The sequence below is a fragment of the Chiloscyllium plagiosum genome, unplaced genomic scaffold (assembly GCF_037043375.1).
Source record: "Chiloscyllium plagiosum isolate Xiang-an unplaced genomic scaffold, Cpla_swu_hap1 HiC_scaffold_7, whole genome shotgun sequence".
Taxonomy (NCBI): Eukaryota; Metazoa; Chordata; class Chondrichthyes; order Orectolobiformes; family Hemiscylliidae; genus Chiloscyllium; species Chiloscyllium plagiosum.
This window is the reverse complement of record NW_028270145.1, coordinates 18,482,115-18,498,536: the sequence shown is the minus strand read 5'-3', so window position 1 is coordinate 18,498,536 and position 16,422 is coordinate 18,482,115. Positions and strand designations below refer to the sequence as shown.

At 45.3% G+C, this 16,422-nt stretch overlaps 1 protein-coding gene across 2 annotated transcripts in view; it reads left to right on the top strand.

The window, feature by feature from the left end:
* The window catches only part of ahr2 (aryl hydrocarbon receptor 2), a 151,683-nt gene that overhangs the window by 121,920 nt on the left and 13,341 nt on the right, over positions 1–16,422 (top strand). For both annotated transcript variants that reach the window (XM_043693101.2, XM_043693100.2), the window contains exons 4-8: positions 3,631–3,720; positions 9,639–9,762; positions 11,329–11,459; positions 12,142–12,344; positions 13,523–13,632. In XM_043693101.2, coding sequence (XP_043549036.2) covers positions 3,631–3,720; positions 9,639–9,762; positions 11,329–11,459; positions 12,142–12,344; positions 13,523–13,632 — 658 coding nt within the window. The remainder of the gene's footprint in view (positions 1–3,630; positions 3,721–9,638; positions 9,763–11,328; positions 11,460–12,141; positions 12,345–13,522; positions 13,633–16,422) is intronic.

Below are 16,422 nucleotides of genomic sequence, written 5' to 3'. Positions count from 1 at the left end.
ACATTTCTAAGGTCCAGTGGGTTTCAGGCACAATATGCTCAACCTTTCTTGGCAAACCCTCCAATCCAGGAAGCAACCTCATGGACTTATCAGCCTTAGCCTGGATGTTGTCCACGTCTTGCTGCCTGTGAACATGCACTACACAATAACGTGGTCAACTCTTGACTGCCCTCTGAAGTGACCCAGCAAACCACTTTTATAGTATTCCCTCAGCTTCTCGAGGGAGACTTGGCATGGGTAATAAATTCTGGCCTTCCCAGTCTCTCTCCCATCCAATAAATGAATAAAAGAAAAAAATGTCAAATGTTCTGTATTCAAATAGTTAGCCACAGGCTCTTGTAACAAGTGTGACTGCCCAAACCACCACGTTCAGGGACTAGCACACTCCACTATTAGAGAATGCTGTCAAGGGTGGGAGATCCCTGTATCTGGTTTTTGTGGGATCCTTATCAACATTGAGCACCGTTAATGTTTAATGCATCCTGCAAAGTGTGGAACCTGAGCTTTTTTTAATGGGTCAACAATAGACTGGGTCAAGAAGGTCTAATTATCTTGGCAATGATTGAAAGTTTAATGGTGCCTCCCTTTACTTAAACTGTTTTAGAGAGCTGAGAGCACATTGTTTGGAAGGAAAAGGTTCCCTTGCGTGACTTGGGGCTGTATTTACATTATTTGTTGGCAACCTTTTCCCATATTGGAGCAGTGTTAGAACAAAGCAGTCATTAATTGTGAGGGGATGTTTATCGGCACTAATGATATTATACTGGGTGGGGTGAGGGGGGAGGTGCTACTGGAATGCATTGTGCTTTATAGAATGTAGTATTTCGGGGGGGGGGGGGAAACATGCGACGGGATTACTCTGTGCAATTAGCCAGGGAAGAAAGAGAAGTTGGCAAAAAAACATAGATTCTGTCTTGCTGCCATGCACAGAAAGTGGAGGCATTTACATGTCAGCTGAGGTTATCGGTACCAGCTGGGCACTGTGATTTAACATTTGGCATTTTGCTGCCATTTCTAACTTTAATTACAGATGCCAACCATTGCACTCCTCTGCCGTTAGCGGCAGTGGCCAATCCGGTGGGGGATGGGTGATAGGCAGAGAAGGTCCATGAGGTTGCTTCCTGGGTTGGAGGGCTTACCAAGAAAAGTTGAGAATATTGTGCCTGAAACCCACTGAACCTTAACCTGAGAGAATATCTCAGAAAAATATAAGATCCTGAGGGGGTTTGACAAGCTGGATATAGAGAGGACATTTCCTCCCACGGGGGAGTCTGGAAATAAGGGGCACAGGTTAAAGAAAAGGGGTTTCCCCCTGGGGATTGAGGTGAGCAGGAATTTCTCTTTCAGATGCGAGTCAGTCTTTGGAGTTCCCATCCACAGGGAGCAATAGAAGCTGGGTTATTGAATACCTCTTATCCTGTATTCCACCTCGCACAGTGCTGATGCTAGAAATGAACTGTACAGCTGCAGGGCTATGGCTGGGGTCTAAATCGTAATCCTGATCCAACTTTCTTGGAAGCGGATTTTGTCCTTCCAGGAATATCTGAAGAAAGCAGCAGCAAAGTCAAAGCCAGAAATAACATACAAACCAAGTTCACTGGTTAAATGGGGGGAAAAAAGGCTCCAGACCTCAGCATGTGTCCCGTTATAGTCCACAGCAAGGTACTGAACAAAGGCAGGCATTGTGTTGACTCTCAGTTGAATGCAACAATAAGCATTATAACTGGAACCTTCCCCTCAGCCGCTCTCCCCTGGATTGCTATCCTCATAAATATCGTTCTGGCACCCATCAGACTGATGAAAAGCCGCTAATGGATTGAATACATCCAATGTTGCACCTCACTTCCCCTCTACGTTGAATCTACCTGTTGGTCACCTCCAATTTCAGCATCCCATTTGATGCACCCTTCCTGACCAAGAAGCACCAGCAGATAGTCTTTGGATCAAGGATTGAGAACCAGCAGAAGTTACCAACATGTTCCTAGTGACAAAGGCTGCCTGATCAATGGCATGCTTTGAAATGCCACTCTTGAGAGTGCTTCTCACTAAACAGATGTGGGACAAGCCAGGGTTCCTGCGCGGCCTACCTCCACTGCCAGGCCCTCAGTACTAATGCCTTATGCATTTGTGGAGCATCCCAAATAATGAGTATCCCTTTCCGAGGGATGGGATTAAAAGGCAGTCTAATCACCTTACAGTCAGCAAATGAGGCCGTTGTTGCATAGTTCTGGGCATTTGCATTTGCTAAATAAATAATAATGAAGGCTGATTTTTCTTTTTGATTGACAGGGAAATCATCAGTTATAGGGAGGGCAAGGAAGTGGAGTCAAAGCCATGATCAGATCAGATCAGATCAGATTGAATGGCAGATCAGCTTTGATGGGCCGAATGACCTGCTCCTGTTTTTTAATGCTGCTAAGACGGGCCACCTTTTGGCAGTAATGGTGGATCAGCAGAGCTGTCAGAAAACATTGGCACAAGGAAGGACATCAGAGTGCTGCTTTAATTTCATATTCTGAACACAATGCTGCCATAGGATAGCATCCTTATTACAATGTCCCACTTTATTCCATTCCCATGGTTTGGTATGCACATGTATGACCATAAATGGATGTAGCACTGGTGCTTTTGCATCGATGAGAACCAGAGGCAACTGTGAGTCGCATTAAATTCAGTTACTAATCTTCAAAACTAAAAATTAAACCCTGATATGAAAGATCAGGCAGAGACCAAAACAGATTATTTTCCATTTGACAAGGCATCTTATGAATCTGGAATGGTTGATAGCCACCATGCAGTTTTTTTTTCCTTTTTTGATCTTCTGTTTCTCTGCTGTTAGTTATTGGTTGAATTGAAATGATTTGCACTGTCTCAAACTGTTCCTGTTGGTGTCCTGGTTAGGAAAAGCCTGGTCACAGGTTGGCATTAAATTGCTGCCAAAAGATGGTCTGTCATAGCAGCATTAAAACCAGGAGAAGGCCATTCGGCCCATCAAAGTTGCTCTGCCATTCAATATCTCTGTTGGAGAGGTCATAAGTATGGCTGTAGTGGTTATGATATTGCAGTATGGGAGGAACCCATCTTCAGGTGAGCTCTGTTACACACGTACTGGGAGATAACACATACTGCTTTAGCTGGACTCTTGTGGCACAGTGGAAGTGTCTTTTCCTCTGGGCCTGGGCTTAAGTCCCACCTGCTCCAGAGGTGTGTTGTAATGCATGTGGACATGTTGATTAACAATTATCTACACAGCTCTACTTTACATTTAACCAAGTGACACTGGCCTGAGGCAACAATATCCAATGCTGGTGGACTGACAAAATTAGAGTGATGTTCTGTACCAGACACTGATAGTTTTATTGTTGAAAATTTGAATAAAATCACCCAAAAATAATTTTTGGAAAGCGCTTCTCTATTACAAATAAAATAACTTGAGTTGGTGTGTTCTAAAGATATTTTCCATGCATTCAAATTGGGATTGTCATAAATGCAATTAACTATAGGTTTGGATCATTGTGATCCACATCAGTTGAACTTAGCAGTTGATAGTTTCCTGAGCTTCAGAAGTAAGTTGTTGCTTTCAGTGTTGTCTATCGCTGCAACTTATATTCCTTTGCCCTATTTTGAAAGGCTCTGAATGGATTTATTCTGGTCATCACTGCTGAAGGATATGTCTTCTACGCGTCTCCTACCATCCAGGACTATCTTGGCTTTCACCAGGTGAGTCTGAGATCTTACGTTGAAAACATTGTGCAACCGAAACAGCTGTGGTAAAGATCATACTGTTTGTGGGGCTGGGCAGGCCAATGGGATTAACAGATTGACTGACTATCATTGTCTCTGGTTATAAATGCTCAAATCAGCCAGTTGGACAGGGCATCATGAAAACACCCTCATTCTTCATCAAAACTAGATGAAGAGACTGTCTGACAATATGAGCTGTTTTTCAGATGTTGATTTTCCTTTAGTGTATTTTTGTTCTTAATATCTTTCTTGTCGATTTTAGTTTTAGAAATGCTTTACTAATCCGTGCTCTTGTACCACAACCCTCCACCATCAATGACTGTCCCTTTATCTGCCTGGGCTGTAAGCTCTAGATTTCCATCACTTCACCTTTCTGCCTCTCTTTCCTCCTCTTCAGACAATTCTTACAACTCACTTTCTTTTGACTTAGTTTTTGATTATCTGACCTAATATCTCCTGATGTGGCTCAGTATGAAATTCTGTTTGATAATACACTTTGAAATGCTTTGAGATGTATTACTGTACTGAAAGTGCTATATAAATGTAAGTTGCTGTTATCTAGCCGGTGAACAGAATTTTCAACATTTAGGTCAGTCTTTGAAATGAGATGTTTTAAATGAAAAATATTAAAAGCTCATCTAAAACTGGCATATCAAAAGAAATGTCCTTTATGAGCTTCGATCTAAACAACAGGCTTGCTGTGAAAGATTTGTAATCTATGTCTAAATCCCTAAAATAGGGGACAGATATTCTTTATAAATCTTTGGAGTTTGGAAGAATTAATGATGATCTAGTTGAAACTTGTAAAATTCTTAAAGGCCTTGAAAGTGCATTTCCCCGAGTCAGAACATATAGAAAAACACAGAGTCACAGTGTCAGGGTAAAGGGGTGGCCATTTTGGACTAAGGTGTGGAGGAGTTTTTTCATTTTAAAAGGTTGAGGGTGTTTGTAATTCTCTACACTGGGGAGCTGTGGATGGCCAGTCGTTGAGTATATTGAAGACAAATTTTTGGGTATGGAAATAATTGAGGAATTTGGGGATTCTTCTTTGGGGACACAGTTTTAGGGGACAAGGAAATAACAGAAGAGCTAAACAGGCATTTTGCTTCAGTCTTTATAGTGAACATCCTGTTAATACTAAAGAATAGGGAGGGAGACAAAATAAAAACAGCTAACTATTGGCCAATTGGTCTAACATCCATTGTTAGAATTGTATTAGAATTAAGAAAGTAATCACAGAACATTTGGAAAATCATAATCTAATCAAACACAGTCAGCATGGCTTTTGTGAAAGGGAAATCATGTCAAACAAATATTAGAGTTTTTTTGAGGAAGTCTCACCTAGAGTGGATAAAGAGGAACCAGTAGATGTGTTGTATTTGGACTTCCAGAAGACATTCAAAAAGGTACCTCACAAAAAGTTGTCCTAACGTAAGAGACCAAGGTGGTGGAGGTAATTTTCATTGTGAGGTACCTTGGCATGGATAGAGAATTGGCTAATGGGCAGGAAGCAGTGAGTCTGAATAATGGGTTGTTTTTCAAGTTGGTGACCTGTGACCATTGGGGTCCCCCAGGGATCAGTGCTGGGACCTCAACTGTTTATAAATTAAATGACTTGGAGGAAGGAAGTGAATGTTCGATAGCCAAACTTGCAGACAACACAAAAGTAAATGGACAGGCAAGTTGTGAGAGAGATACCATGAGCTTACAGAGATAGATTGATAGATGAAGTAAACAGGCAAAAAGTTGGCAAATGGGAAAATGTGGAAGTTGTTCATTTTGGAAAAGACAGCAAATGAACAAAATATTATCTAACTGGAGAGAAACTGCAGAAAGCTGGAACACAAAGGGATCTTGGGGAACTTGTGCATGAAATGTGGGAAGTTGGCAGGTATGGTGCTGTGGGTGTCACAGAGACATGACTGCAAGGGGATCAAGGCTGGGTACTAAAGATCCAAGAATGGAACTCCTTTTGAAAGGACAGGCAAGGGAGCATGGTTTCTTTGTTAATAAGAAATGAAATGAAATCAGTAAAAAGAAATAATAGAGTTGGAAGGTGTAGAATCTGTCTGGGTAGGGTGGAGGAACTGTAAAGGAAAAAAGGCCCTGATGGGAGTTGTGTTCAGGCCTTCTAGCAGTAGTCAGCATATGGGGAAGAAAATAAACTAGGAAATTGGAAAGGCATGTATTTAAGGCACTATTACGATAATCTCTGGGGACTTCAATATGCAGGTAGACTGGGAAAATCAGATTGGCAGTGGATCTCGAGAAATAGAATTTGTGGTGTTTCTGTAAAATGTTTTTTTTTTTTGGAGCAGCTTTTGGTAGGGCCCACTAGGGAACAGATCAATCTGTATTTGGCGATGTGTAACGAGGCAGACTTGATTCGGGAGCTTAAGGTGAAGGGACCCCGAGTGGAGGCAGTGACCACTGTGTGACCGAACTCAACCTGCACTGAGAGAGAGAGAGAGAGAGAGAGAGAGAGAGAGAGAGAGACAAAACCAATTTCTGGGAGCTGTTGGAGGTCACGGTCCTGGAAGAGAAGTCATTGCCAGTGATACCATGGCTACAATTGGGTAGAGAGGAGGAAGCTATGTAGACCTTAATGGACTATGGAGGAGAGCCCTTGAAGAGGATGGTATGGTCATTTAAGTGTCAGTAAACTTGAGGGACCCTGGCCCCATGACTGCAGTGACCAAATCTGGGCATAGATTGATGGAATGAAAGACTTTTGACTTAAAGGGCAATCTATACTAATTCCCATTACCAAGTCTATAGGACTGAACAATCCATAATTCAGCACAAGTTAGCATCCAATTGAAGAGACTGCAGGAAGCCAAATATAGGAAGGAGAACACAGAAGGAGCTGTACTGATTATGACTTACCTTCTAATTGGAAGAAGCTCTGTTTGATGTTTGGAGGGTGTTAGATACACTTTAAAACCTGTGGTAAACCAAATGGATCTGACTGGAAGAGTGGTGTTAAACAGGGAGCTCTACTCCATATCTAACATGTGCTATGTCTGGCTGGAGTAATATAACAAATATTTGAAAAGTGTAAGATTCCGAAGTTTCTAGGAAAGAAATTGTACCTTTAAATAATAGAGGAGAAACTGAAAACTGTTGCCATAAATTGTGCACAAAAATGTTTGAATTTTGACATTAAATAAACTGCAACTAATTGTTTAGTGTTTGCAATGCTGGGAGTTGTGAGCTTATTTGTTTTGTGATGCAGAGTTTGTAAAGGAGAGGTCTTTGAGTCGAGAGGTTGAATTTCAGAGGGCCATTAGAGGGGAACACAGCCTGTGTCCTTGTTTATCTTCAGTGTGATGCAAGCACAGGGTTTGCTGTTTCCCATTCTGCAGAGTTTATATTTAGGAAGCTTTGTGGTTTTGGCAACTGGGCATCAACTTTTCTTTCAGTGCACCGAGGCGCCGATGAAAAAAACGTGGGTTGTCAGAGGCATGACCTCCAAGTGATCTCTACAGGCCAACTTGTTTTTTTGTGTTGTCATGTCTCAGCCATTGTATTTGGGAGTTCAGTTCCATACTGGGAGGGGGAGGTGAATATGGAGCTCTGACTGCCTGAGGGGTGGGTGCAGAGCTCTGTCTGGTGGATGGGTGTCTGGGGGAGTGGATACAGTGCTCCATCGGGAGTGATGTTTTCTGCAACTTGGAGGCAGCCCTCCTGTTGATGTGATGTCAGCTGGAAAGAGACACTTGAAGGAAGGAGATAATTTGAAAACCGCCATTCCCATCCTCAGAATCAACCTCTGCAGCCTTGCTGAGGGTATTCCAATATCATAACTAGCAGCACGCTAAGCAGGAATGATGACATCTGAATGGGGCTAGAGGAAACTGATAGCTACCCTTTTTAAAAAAAAATCAATGCATAAAGATGTATGCTTGGAGTTCAGCTCTCCTTGAATGGTGCAGAGTTCTGTGTTACCTTTGCAGAAAAGCCACTTGGATCATTTCCCAGGGACATTTACATCATTAAAGAGTCACCAAGGTATGAAGAGCTTTGAGTGCACTTCGATAAATGTAAATCAGAAACTGCTGCTTCAATAACATGCCTGAAGGCCTCTGCCAATGGAGCGTCACAGTGTGTTGCTTGACCTTTTGATTTGGTCTTAAAGCTTTTCTCTCACTGGGTTACGTCCAGCTTCGTCAGACTAATTGCGAAACTGTGGAGTGAGAGTTCAGAGTGTTCTTGGCTTCCCTGTTCGGCCTGCCTTGGAGTTCTCTGAAAGTGCCTTGGCTCCATCTCCATGTGAGAGGCAACTTTGACTGCTGCATCCCACACTCCATTCCCTCACCCCTCGATCTACTGCCCTTGTGCTAGTGAATGCTCTCAGTCTCACTTAGCACCCATCCGACCACACCAGAATGGGATAGATTGGGCATTTTCAACTCGGCAGGCACTGACTGGTGGTGTGTCACAGAGTGCCCATGAAAAGGGATTTTTTAAAAAAATCATGGTGCATTATTAAGCCATGCTGTTTGGTCTGGTGGTCACTTGGTAGTGAGGAGGTAGTCATGCAAGAAGACGTGGTTCTGGAATAACATTGCAGGTACCTGACAGATCCTAATCCAGTCCCCTCTGCTCGATTTAGTGGATGCAGGATCAGTCAGGATTGGAGTCTGCGCTTCGTGTTCCCACCCAGAATTCCCTCAACATAACTCCTCAGCATAACCAGGGTTCCACGTGAGGGACAAGCACTCACACTGAGTCCCAAAGAGACTCACCTCATGCAGAGAGGTGTAGAGGACACTCCATGTGGGACAGAGTAGGAAGGGAATACAATGTTGAAAGTTGTCTCAACCTTGCACCTTCACTTCAATTTTGCCTAACTGTACCCCTTTTTCTTGTTTTTAGTTTTTCGATGTTTTTTTACTCTGCTCTCCCCACCTTCTCTGTCCTTGCCCTCTCTCTTTTTCTCTCACAATCTTTATCTTCCCTTTTCGCTCTCCTTTGCCCCCTTTTCACACTCTCCTTAACCCCCCCCCCGCCCGGCTTTCTAGCCCTGTTTCTCTTCCACTTCTTCCCCCACCCCACCTTCCTTGCCGTCCTCCCCCACCCCTTTCTCGCCCTTCCTCACACCCACCCCTACTTGCACCCCCTTCCCCACCCCCTCCCCCTTTCTCCCCCCTACTTCCCCACCCTCACTCCATTTGTCGCCCTCCTTTCCCCACCCCCACTCCCTTTGTCGCCACCCCTTCCCCACCCTCTCCCCCTTTCTCACCCCCCCTTCCCTGCCCCCACCTCCTTTCTCGCCCCCCCCCCCTTCCTTCCCCTTTATAGGCTCACACTCCCCCTTTTTCCAGTGCACATTCCCCCCCACTCCCCCTTCTCATTTCACACACAACATTACTTCAATAAGTGAACAGACCTTTCAGGTGGAAAGATTGCAAGGTACTATTTCGATGTTGGGGGGGGGGGGGGTGCGCAATTACTCCCCAGTATCACGGCTGACATTACTCTCCCAAATCGACAGCATCAGTAAAACACGGATGGCCTGGTTGTCAGCACCTTGTGTGAGTTTGGTGTGCATAAACTATGTAAAAGTAAATCATTGGTTTTGGCGAGGGGGGGGGGTGGGATTAATCTTTTTTCTTTTGTTTATCTTTCCTTTCTTATATGTACAACATGCCTCGAATCTCCCTGCCCCCCCCCCCCCCACTTTCTGACGAACCCACTGTATAGTTCCAGCGGCTGTTGTCTTAACGTTTGGATTTCCAGTTTTTCCAGTTTCCCTTTGTATTTCTATCCTGGCTTTGATCGTTTGCTCGCAGGCACGCTCAGAATTTATGTTATTTTGGTTTTGGCAGGGGGCCTTTATTCTCGGTTGGGTGCTGTCTGCCCAGTTGATTGACTCTTCTGTTCTTTTGCAGTCGGATGTGGTACACCAGAGTGTCTTTGAGTTGATCCACACGGATGACCGAGCAATGTTCCGACAGCAGTTACACTGGGCCCTGAATCCACCTGCCTGTCAGGAATCCGACCCCCGAGCAGATGGTGAGTTATCGAGCAATTCGCCGATTGATATCAAAGCCCTACAGTTAGCCGCAGATATTCCTTTGAGTCAAGTCAAAGACGCTGGGAAATGTAAAGAAAATACGCTTGATGGATGGGGTAGCACGGTGGCTCAGTGGTTAGCACTGCTGCCTCACAGCACCAGGGTCCCAGGTTCGTTTCCAGCCTTGGGCGACTGGCTGTATGGAGTTTGCACATTCTCCCCGTGTCTGCGTGGGTTTCCTCCCACAGTCCAAAGATGTGCAGGTCAGGTGAATTAGATGTGCTAAATTGCCCATAGTGTTAGGTGCATTAGACCGAGGGAAATGGGTCTGGGTGGGTTACTCTTTTGCAGGGTCGGTGTGGACTTGTTGGGCCGAAGGGCCTGTTTCCACACTGTGGGGAATCTGTTTTACAGAATGGTTACAGCACCGAAGTGGTAAACTCAGCCCGTCATATCCGTGCTGGCCCTCGAAAAGGACAACTTGTCCCGATCTCTCCCCCCCCCCCCCCCCCCCCCCGTGCAGTCCTGCCAATTTACTTTGCTTCCGGCTGCTTATCGGTTCCCTTTGGAAAGCCACAGTGGACCTTGCCTCCGCCACACGTTCTCAGAAGAACAGCCATTCCCACAAAGAAAAATGTGCAAGTTGTACCAAGAGTGCTTCATGTTCGACTAGGAGAAAGTGAGGACTGCAGATGCTGGAGATCAGAGCTGAAAAATGTGTTGCTGGAAAAGCGCAGCAGGTCAGGCAGCATCAAAGGAGCAGGAGAATCGACGTTTCGGGCATATGCCCGAAAGAAGGGTTCATGCCCGAAATGTCAATTCTCCTACTCCTTTGATGCTGCCTGACCTGCTGCGCTTTTCCAGCGACACATTTTTCAGCTCTGCTTCATGTTCAACACAGCTCAGGAGGCTTTGGATTAATTTGTGCGGGAAGGGTTTGCAGCGGTGTCTTTAAAGGACATCACTGGACGCTCAGCTTGGAACATTCAAAGGTTTTTGTTTTGTAAGAAAGCCTCCTGTAAATCGCGGCCGATTGACCGTGCAGTTTTACAGCCTCAGGTTAGATTAGATTCCCTGGAAACAGGCCCTTCAGTTCAACATGTCCACACCGACCCTCCAAAGCGTGACCCATCCAGGCCTATTCCCCGATCCGATATTTACCCCTTACTAATGCACCTAACACTCTGGGCAATTTCGCATGGCCAACTCAACTGACCTGCCCATATTTAGACTGTGGGAGGAAACCGGAAAACCCAGAGGAAACCCAGCAGGCACTGTGACAAAGTGCAAACTCCACTCAGACAGTCGTCCAAGGCTGGAATTGAACCCGGGTCCCTGGCGCTGTAAGGCAGCAGTGCTAACCACTGAGTCACCGTGCCAACCAAAGAATTGGGATTGGACTGTATAGTGCATTAGGTTCATTGCTGATTTTGGAGGGCCGCTACGGGCATGTCTGTGTGAATGTGCTGTAACAATTTCCCAATTCATTCTTTTTTTTTTAAATTCTGATCATCCATCTTTGTGTTTTACTTTCTAAAAGCTCCTCTTTTTGTTTGACTACCTAGGTATTCCAGAGAACCACAGCCTTTGCTCCAGGGTCATGACTTTTGATTTGCCACCTGAGAATTCCTCTTTCATGGAGAGAAACTTTATCTGTCGCTTCCGTTGCCTGTTGGACAACTCTTCTGGCTTTCTGGTAAAGAATACAGTCTTGGCTCCATTCCTGTCCCCATACGTTACGTTTAGAACCGAGTTGACCCTTTGTGCAAAGAGCACTACCTGTCGGGAGGCTTGCTCAGTGAGTTTGTTGAATGCTAAACTCTGGGGACCCGGAGAGTCTATGATTGGCATCCCATCTGGGTTTGATAGTTAGGATGTCGTGTTGCTCTCCTCCACATTCCTGTACTGACAGGGCCATGTGATGGGTGTTGCTGCTCCTGTTACTCAACCCATCTGGACGGAGATTGGATTTCAGGTCAGTCCACCTTGGACTTTGCATCTGGACCACAACAACTTATATGGCGCCTTTACTGTTAACGAAACACTCCAAGGTGTTCACAGGAGTGGTGTAAAACAGAGTGTGACGCTAAGCCGCACTAGGAGACATTAGATCAGATGACCAAGCTAACAGGGGGGATAAATGAGGTCAAGCAGTGACCATTTGGTTGTGTGAGAGTATGTAGTGGAAATGATGAAATGCTATATGATACAGTGTAAAATCAGGCCTCTATGTTGGCATGCTGCCTTCAGGTGGACTGGTCTGTTGGATAAGCCACTCTCCTGGGTTTTGAGCACAGGAGATTGTGGCCCTGGGCTGGAACCAGTACATTGTGTCGCCTGGTTGCGTTTTCATTCATTGATTCTGTATTTTGTCGCAGACGCTGAACTTTCAGGGCCGGCTGAAGTTCCTACATGGGCAGAATAAGAAAGCGGAGGACGGTACTCCCATCCCCCCTCAGTTGGCTCTGTTCGCCGTGGCAACACCTCTCCAGCCTCCGTCCATCCTGGAGGTGCGCGCCAAGACCCTCATCTTCCAGACTAAGCACAAGTTGGACTTCACGCCGATGGCATGTGACACCAAGTACGTTGTGTGGGGTGTGGCGGTATGGGTGGGACTGTAGATGTGAACAGTAATTGAGTGTGTGTCAAACAAACTGAGGTGCTGGTGGGGAATTGGGGAAAGCAGTCGGTGATGGTGACCATCAATCGACTGGACAGTCACTAATATCCTTAGCCAGTCTGACCAATGTGCCGCTCTTGAACCCTCAGTCATGTGGTTGACCCTTAACCGCTCTCTGAAATAGTCAAGGTATCTGAGGGGGTCGAAGGGCACGTGCTGGAAAAGCACAGCAGGTTAGGCAGCATCTGAGGAGCAGGAGAATCGACGCCTCGGGCATAAGCCCTTCATCAGGAATGAGGCTTGTTGGCCCAAGGGGGCCTGAGAGAGAAATGGGAGGGCGGTGGGGAAGGTAGCTGGGAATGTGATAGGTAGATGATGGGAGCATCTGAAGGAGTGTATCCAATCAATTCTTTGACCCAACCCTTCAAGAGCTAGCTGTCCTACGTCTGCGATGGTATGTTGGTCTGCCAGCCAACCTGGAGACCATTAAATCAGAGTAGAAGCGTATTATCCCTGAGTTCAAAGAAGGCAGGAAGATGAATTGAAACAATGAGACCCACCATTATATTCAAGAAGAGCTCTCACAGCTACCTTCTCGAGGGCTATTAGGGATGGGCCATAAATGCTGACCTAGCCAACAATGCCCACATACTATGAATTAATCCCATGAGTTAATCCGTTTTTTTTACTTGGCGTCAGTCGATCAGAAAGTCCTTCTTGGTTTCTCTCCTCTCCGATACGCGTTGACCCATAGTGGTGCGGTGTGGTGCACTGTAGCCCACCACATGAGCCTTCACAGAGAGTGTCAGGAGCTCTCTCAACTGATAGCTAAACAAGAGCGCAGCCAGAAACGGTTGCTCTTTCAGGACAAGGGAGTGTTAATCCTGCTTTGTCCTACAAATCCCAGGGAACTATTTGGGTTCACACAACACCCGAATGGAGTACAGACTGCAGATTTGAACACCCTGTTGCTAGAGAGGGCAGGTCATTTAATCCAGCTCTTGGCTGGAGTTGGGGTGATGGAGTGTGGGGGAGGCGCTGAATTTGGACCTCACTCACCTTCGAGATGGTCCAAGGTGTGGTGTTCTCACTATCTGGTATTGTTCACTTATGGATTGCTGTTGTTCCTCTGTTTACAGGGGCAAGTTTGTGCTGGGTTACACAGAAGCAGAGCTGTGCATGCGAGGCACAGGCTATCAGTTCATCCATGCTGCTGATATGATGTACTGTGCTGATAATCACGTGAGAAGTGAGTATAGCCAAAGGACACCTTTCAGTTACAGTGAGAAGCGATGTGTTCTTTGACCATTTGAGCCCAGAAACCAGGCAAGCTATCTTTCGGCGGATTGGCCATGCCAAATAGTCCATAGAGAGGAGGGATCTGCAGGCTGGGTGGATTAGTCATGGGAAATACAGGGTTATAGGGTTAAGGTTGGGATGCTCTTTGGAGGGTCAGTTTGGACTCAGTGGGCTGAATGTCCTGCTTCCATACTGTAAGGATTCCATGGTGTTATGATCATCTGTAAATTGGATGATACCAAGCATGGGTTTGACAAAACTAAGTATAATGTGAAGAATGAGAAGAAAATAAGGCTGCAATAGTCATTTTACATTAGCAATTAATGGCATCCTACTGGGTAATATTGTCTGAGTCCTCTTGCCAATTAATGTATTTGGATTCACAGAAGATGTCATGGGCCCCAAGAGTACATTACTCCTGTGGTAGTATCATCTTTCCACAAGAGGGAGGGATCTGTCTGGTAAAGCAGAAAGCTATGTGTTTGCAGAACACACGTTTTAAGACACATACCTTAAACGTACTACTGCAGTAGAACGTCTAATACCAGAACTCAGAGTCATAGAGATGTACAGCATGGAAACAGACCCCTCGGTCCAACCCGTCCATGCCGACCAGATATCCCAACCCAATCTAGTCCCACCTACCAGCACCTGGTCCATACTCCTCCAAACCCTTCCTATTCATATACCCATCCAGATGCCTTTTAAATGTTGCAATTGTACCAGCCTCCACCACTTCCTCTGGCAGCTCATTCCATACACGTACCACCCTCTGTGTGAAAAAGTTGCTCCTTAGGTCTCTTTTATATCTTTCCCCTCTCACCCGAAACCTATGCCCCACCCCAGGGAAAAGACTTTGCTTATTTATCCTAAGCATACCCCTCATTTTGTAAACCTCTGTAAGGTTGTCCCTCAGCCTCTGACGCTCCAGGGAAAACAGCGCCAGGCTGTTCAGCCTCTCCCTATAGCTCAAATCATCCAACCCTGGCAACATCCTTGTAAATCTTTTCTGAACCCTTTCAAGTTTCACAACATCTTTCTGATAGGAAGGAGACCAGAATTGCAAGCAATAGTCCAACAGTGGCATACCCTGTACAGCTGCAACTTGACCTTCCAACTCCTGTACTCAATACTCTGACCAATAAAGGAAAACATACCAAACGCCGCCTTCACGATCCTATCTACCTGCGACTCCACTTTCAAGGAACTATGAACCTGCACTCCAAGGTCTCTTTGTTCAGCAATACTGCCTAGGACCTTATCATTAAGTATATAAGTCCTGCTAAGATTTGCTTTGCCAAAATGCAGCACCTCGCATTTATCTGAATTAAACTCCATCTGCCACGTCTCAACCCATTGGCCCATCTGGTCCAGATCCTGTTTTAATTTGAGGTAACCCTCTTCGCTGTCCACTACATCTCCAATTCTGGTGTCATCTGCAAACTTACTAACTGTACCTCTTATGCTCACATCCAAATCATTTATATAAATGCGGAAAAGTAGTGGACCCAGCACCGATCCTTGTGGCACTCCACTGGTCACAGGCCTCCAGTCTGAAAAACAACCCTCCACCACTACCCTCTGTCTTCTACCTTTGAGCCAGTTCTGTATCCAAATGGCTAGTTCTCCCTGTTATCTGTGAGATGTAACCTTGCTAATCAGTCTCCCATGGGGAACCTTGTTGAATGCCTTACTGAAGTCCAAAGATCACATCTACCATTCTGACCACATTAATATTCTTTGTTACTTCAAAAAACTCAATCAAGTTTGTGAGACATGATTTCCCACACACAAAGCCATGTTGACTATCCCTAATCAGTCCTTGCCTTTCCAAATACATGTTTGTCCTGTCCCTCATGATTCCCTCCAACAATTTTCCCACCATCAACATCAGGCTCACTGGTCTGTGGTTCCCTGACTTGTCCTTACTGCCCTCCTTAAACAGTGGCACCACGTTAGCCAACCTCCAGTCTTCCGGCACCTCACCTGTGACTATCGATGATACAAATATCTCAGCAAGAGGCCCAGCAATCACTTCTCTAGCTTCCCACAGAGTTCTAGGGTACACCTGATCAGGTCCTGAGGATTTATCCACCTTTACCAGTTTCAAGACATTCAGCACTTCCTCCTCTGTGCAAGATGTCACCATCTATTTCCCTACACTCTATATCTTCCATATCCTTTTCCACAGTAAAATACTGATGCAAAATACTCGTTTAGTATCTCCCCCGCTTTCTGTGGCTCCACACAAAGGCCACCTTGCTGATATTGAGGGGCCCTATTCTCTCCCAAGTTACCCTTTTGTCCTTAATATATTTGTAAAAACCCTTTGGATTCTCCTTAATTCTGTTTGCTAATCTATCTCATGTCCCCGTTTTGCCCTCCTGATTTCCCTCTTAAGTATATTCCTACTGTCTTTGTACTCTTCTTAGGATTCACTCAATCTATCCTGTCTATACCTGACACATGCTTCCTTCTTTTTCTTAACCAAACCCTCAATTTCTTTCGTCATCCAACATTCCCTATACTTACCAGCCTTTCCTTTCACCCTGAAAAGAATATACTTTCTCTGGATTCTTGTTATCTCATTTCTGAAGGCTTCCCATTTTCCAGCCGTCCCTTTACCTGAGAACATCTGCCCCCAATCAGCTTTTGAAAGTTCTTGCCTAATACCATCAAAATTGGCCTTTCTTCAATTTCGAACTTCAACTATTAGATCTGGGTCTATCCTTTTCCATCA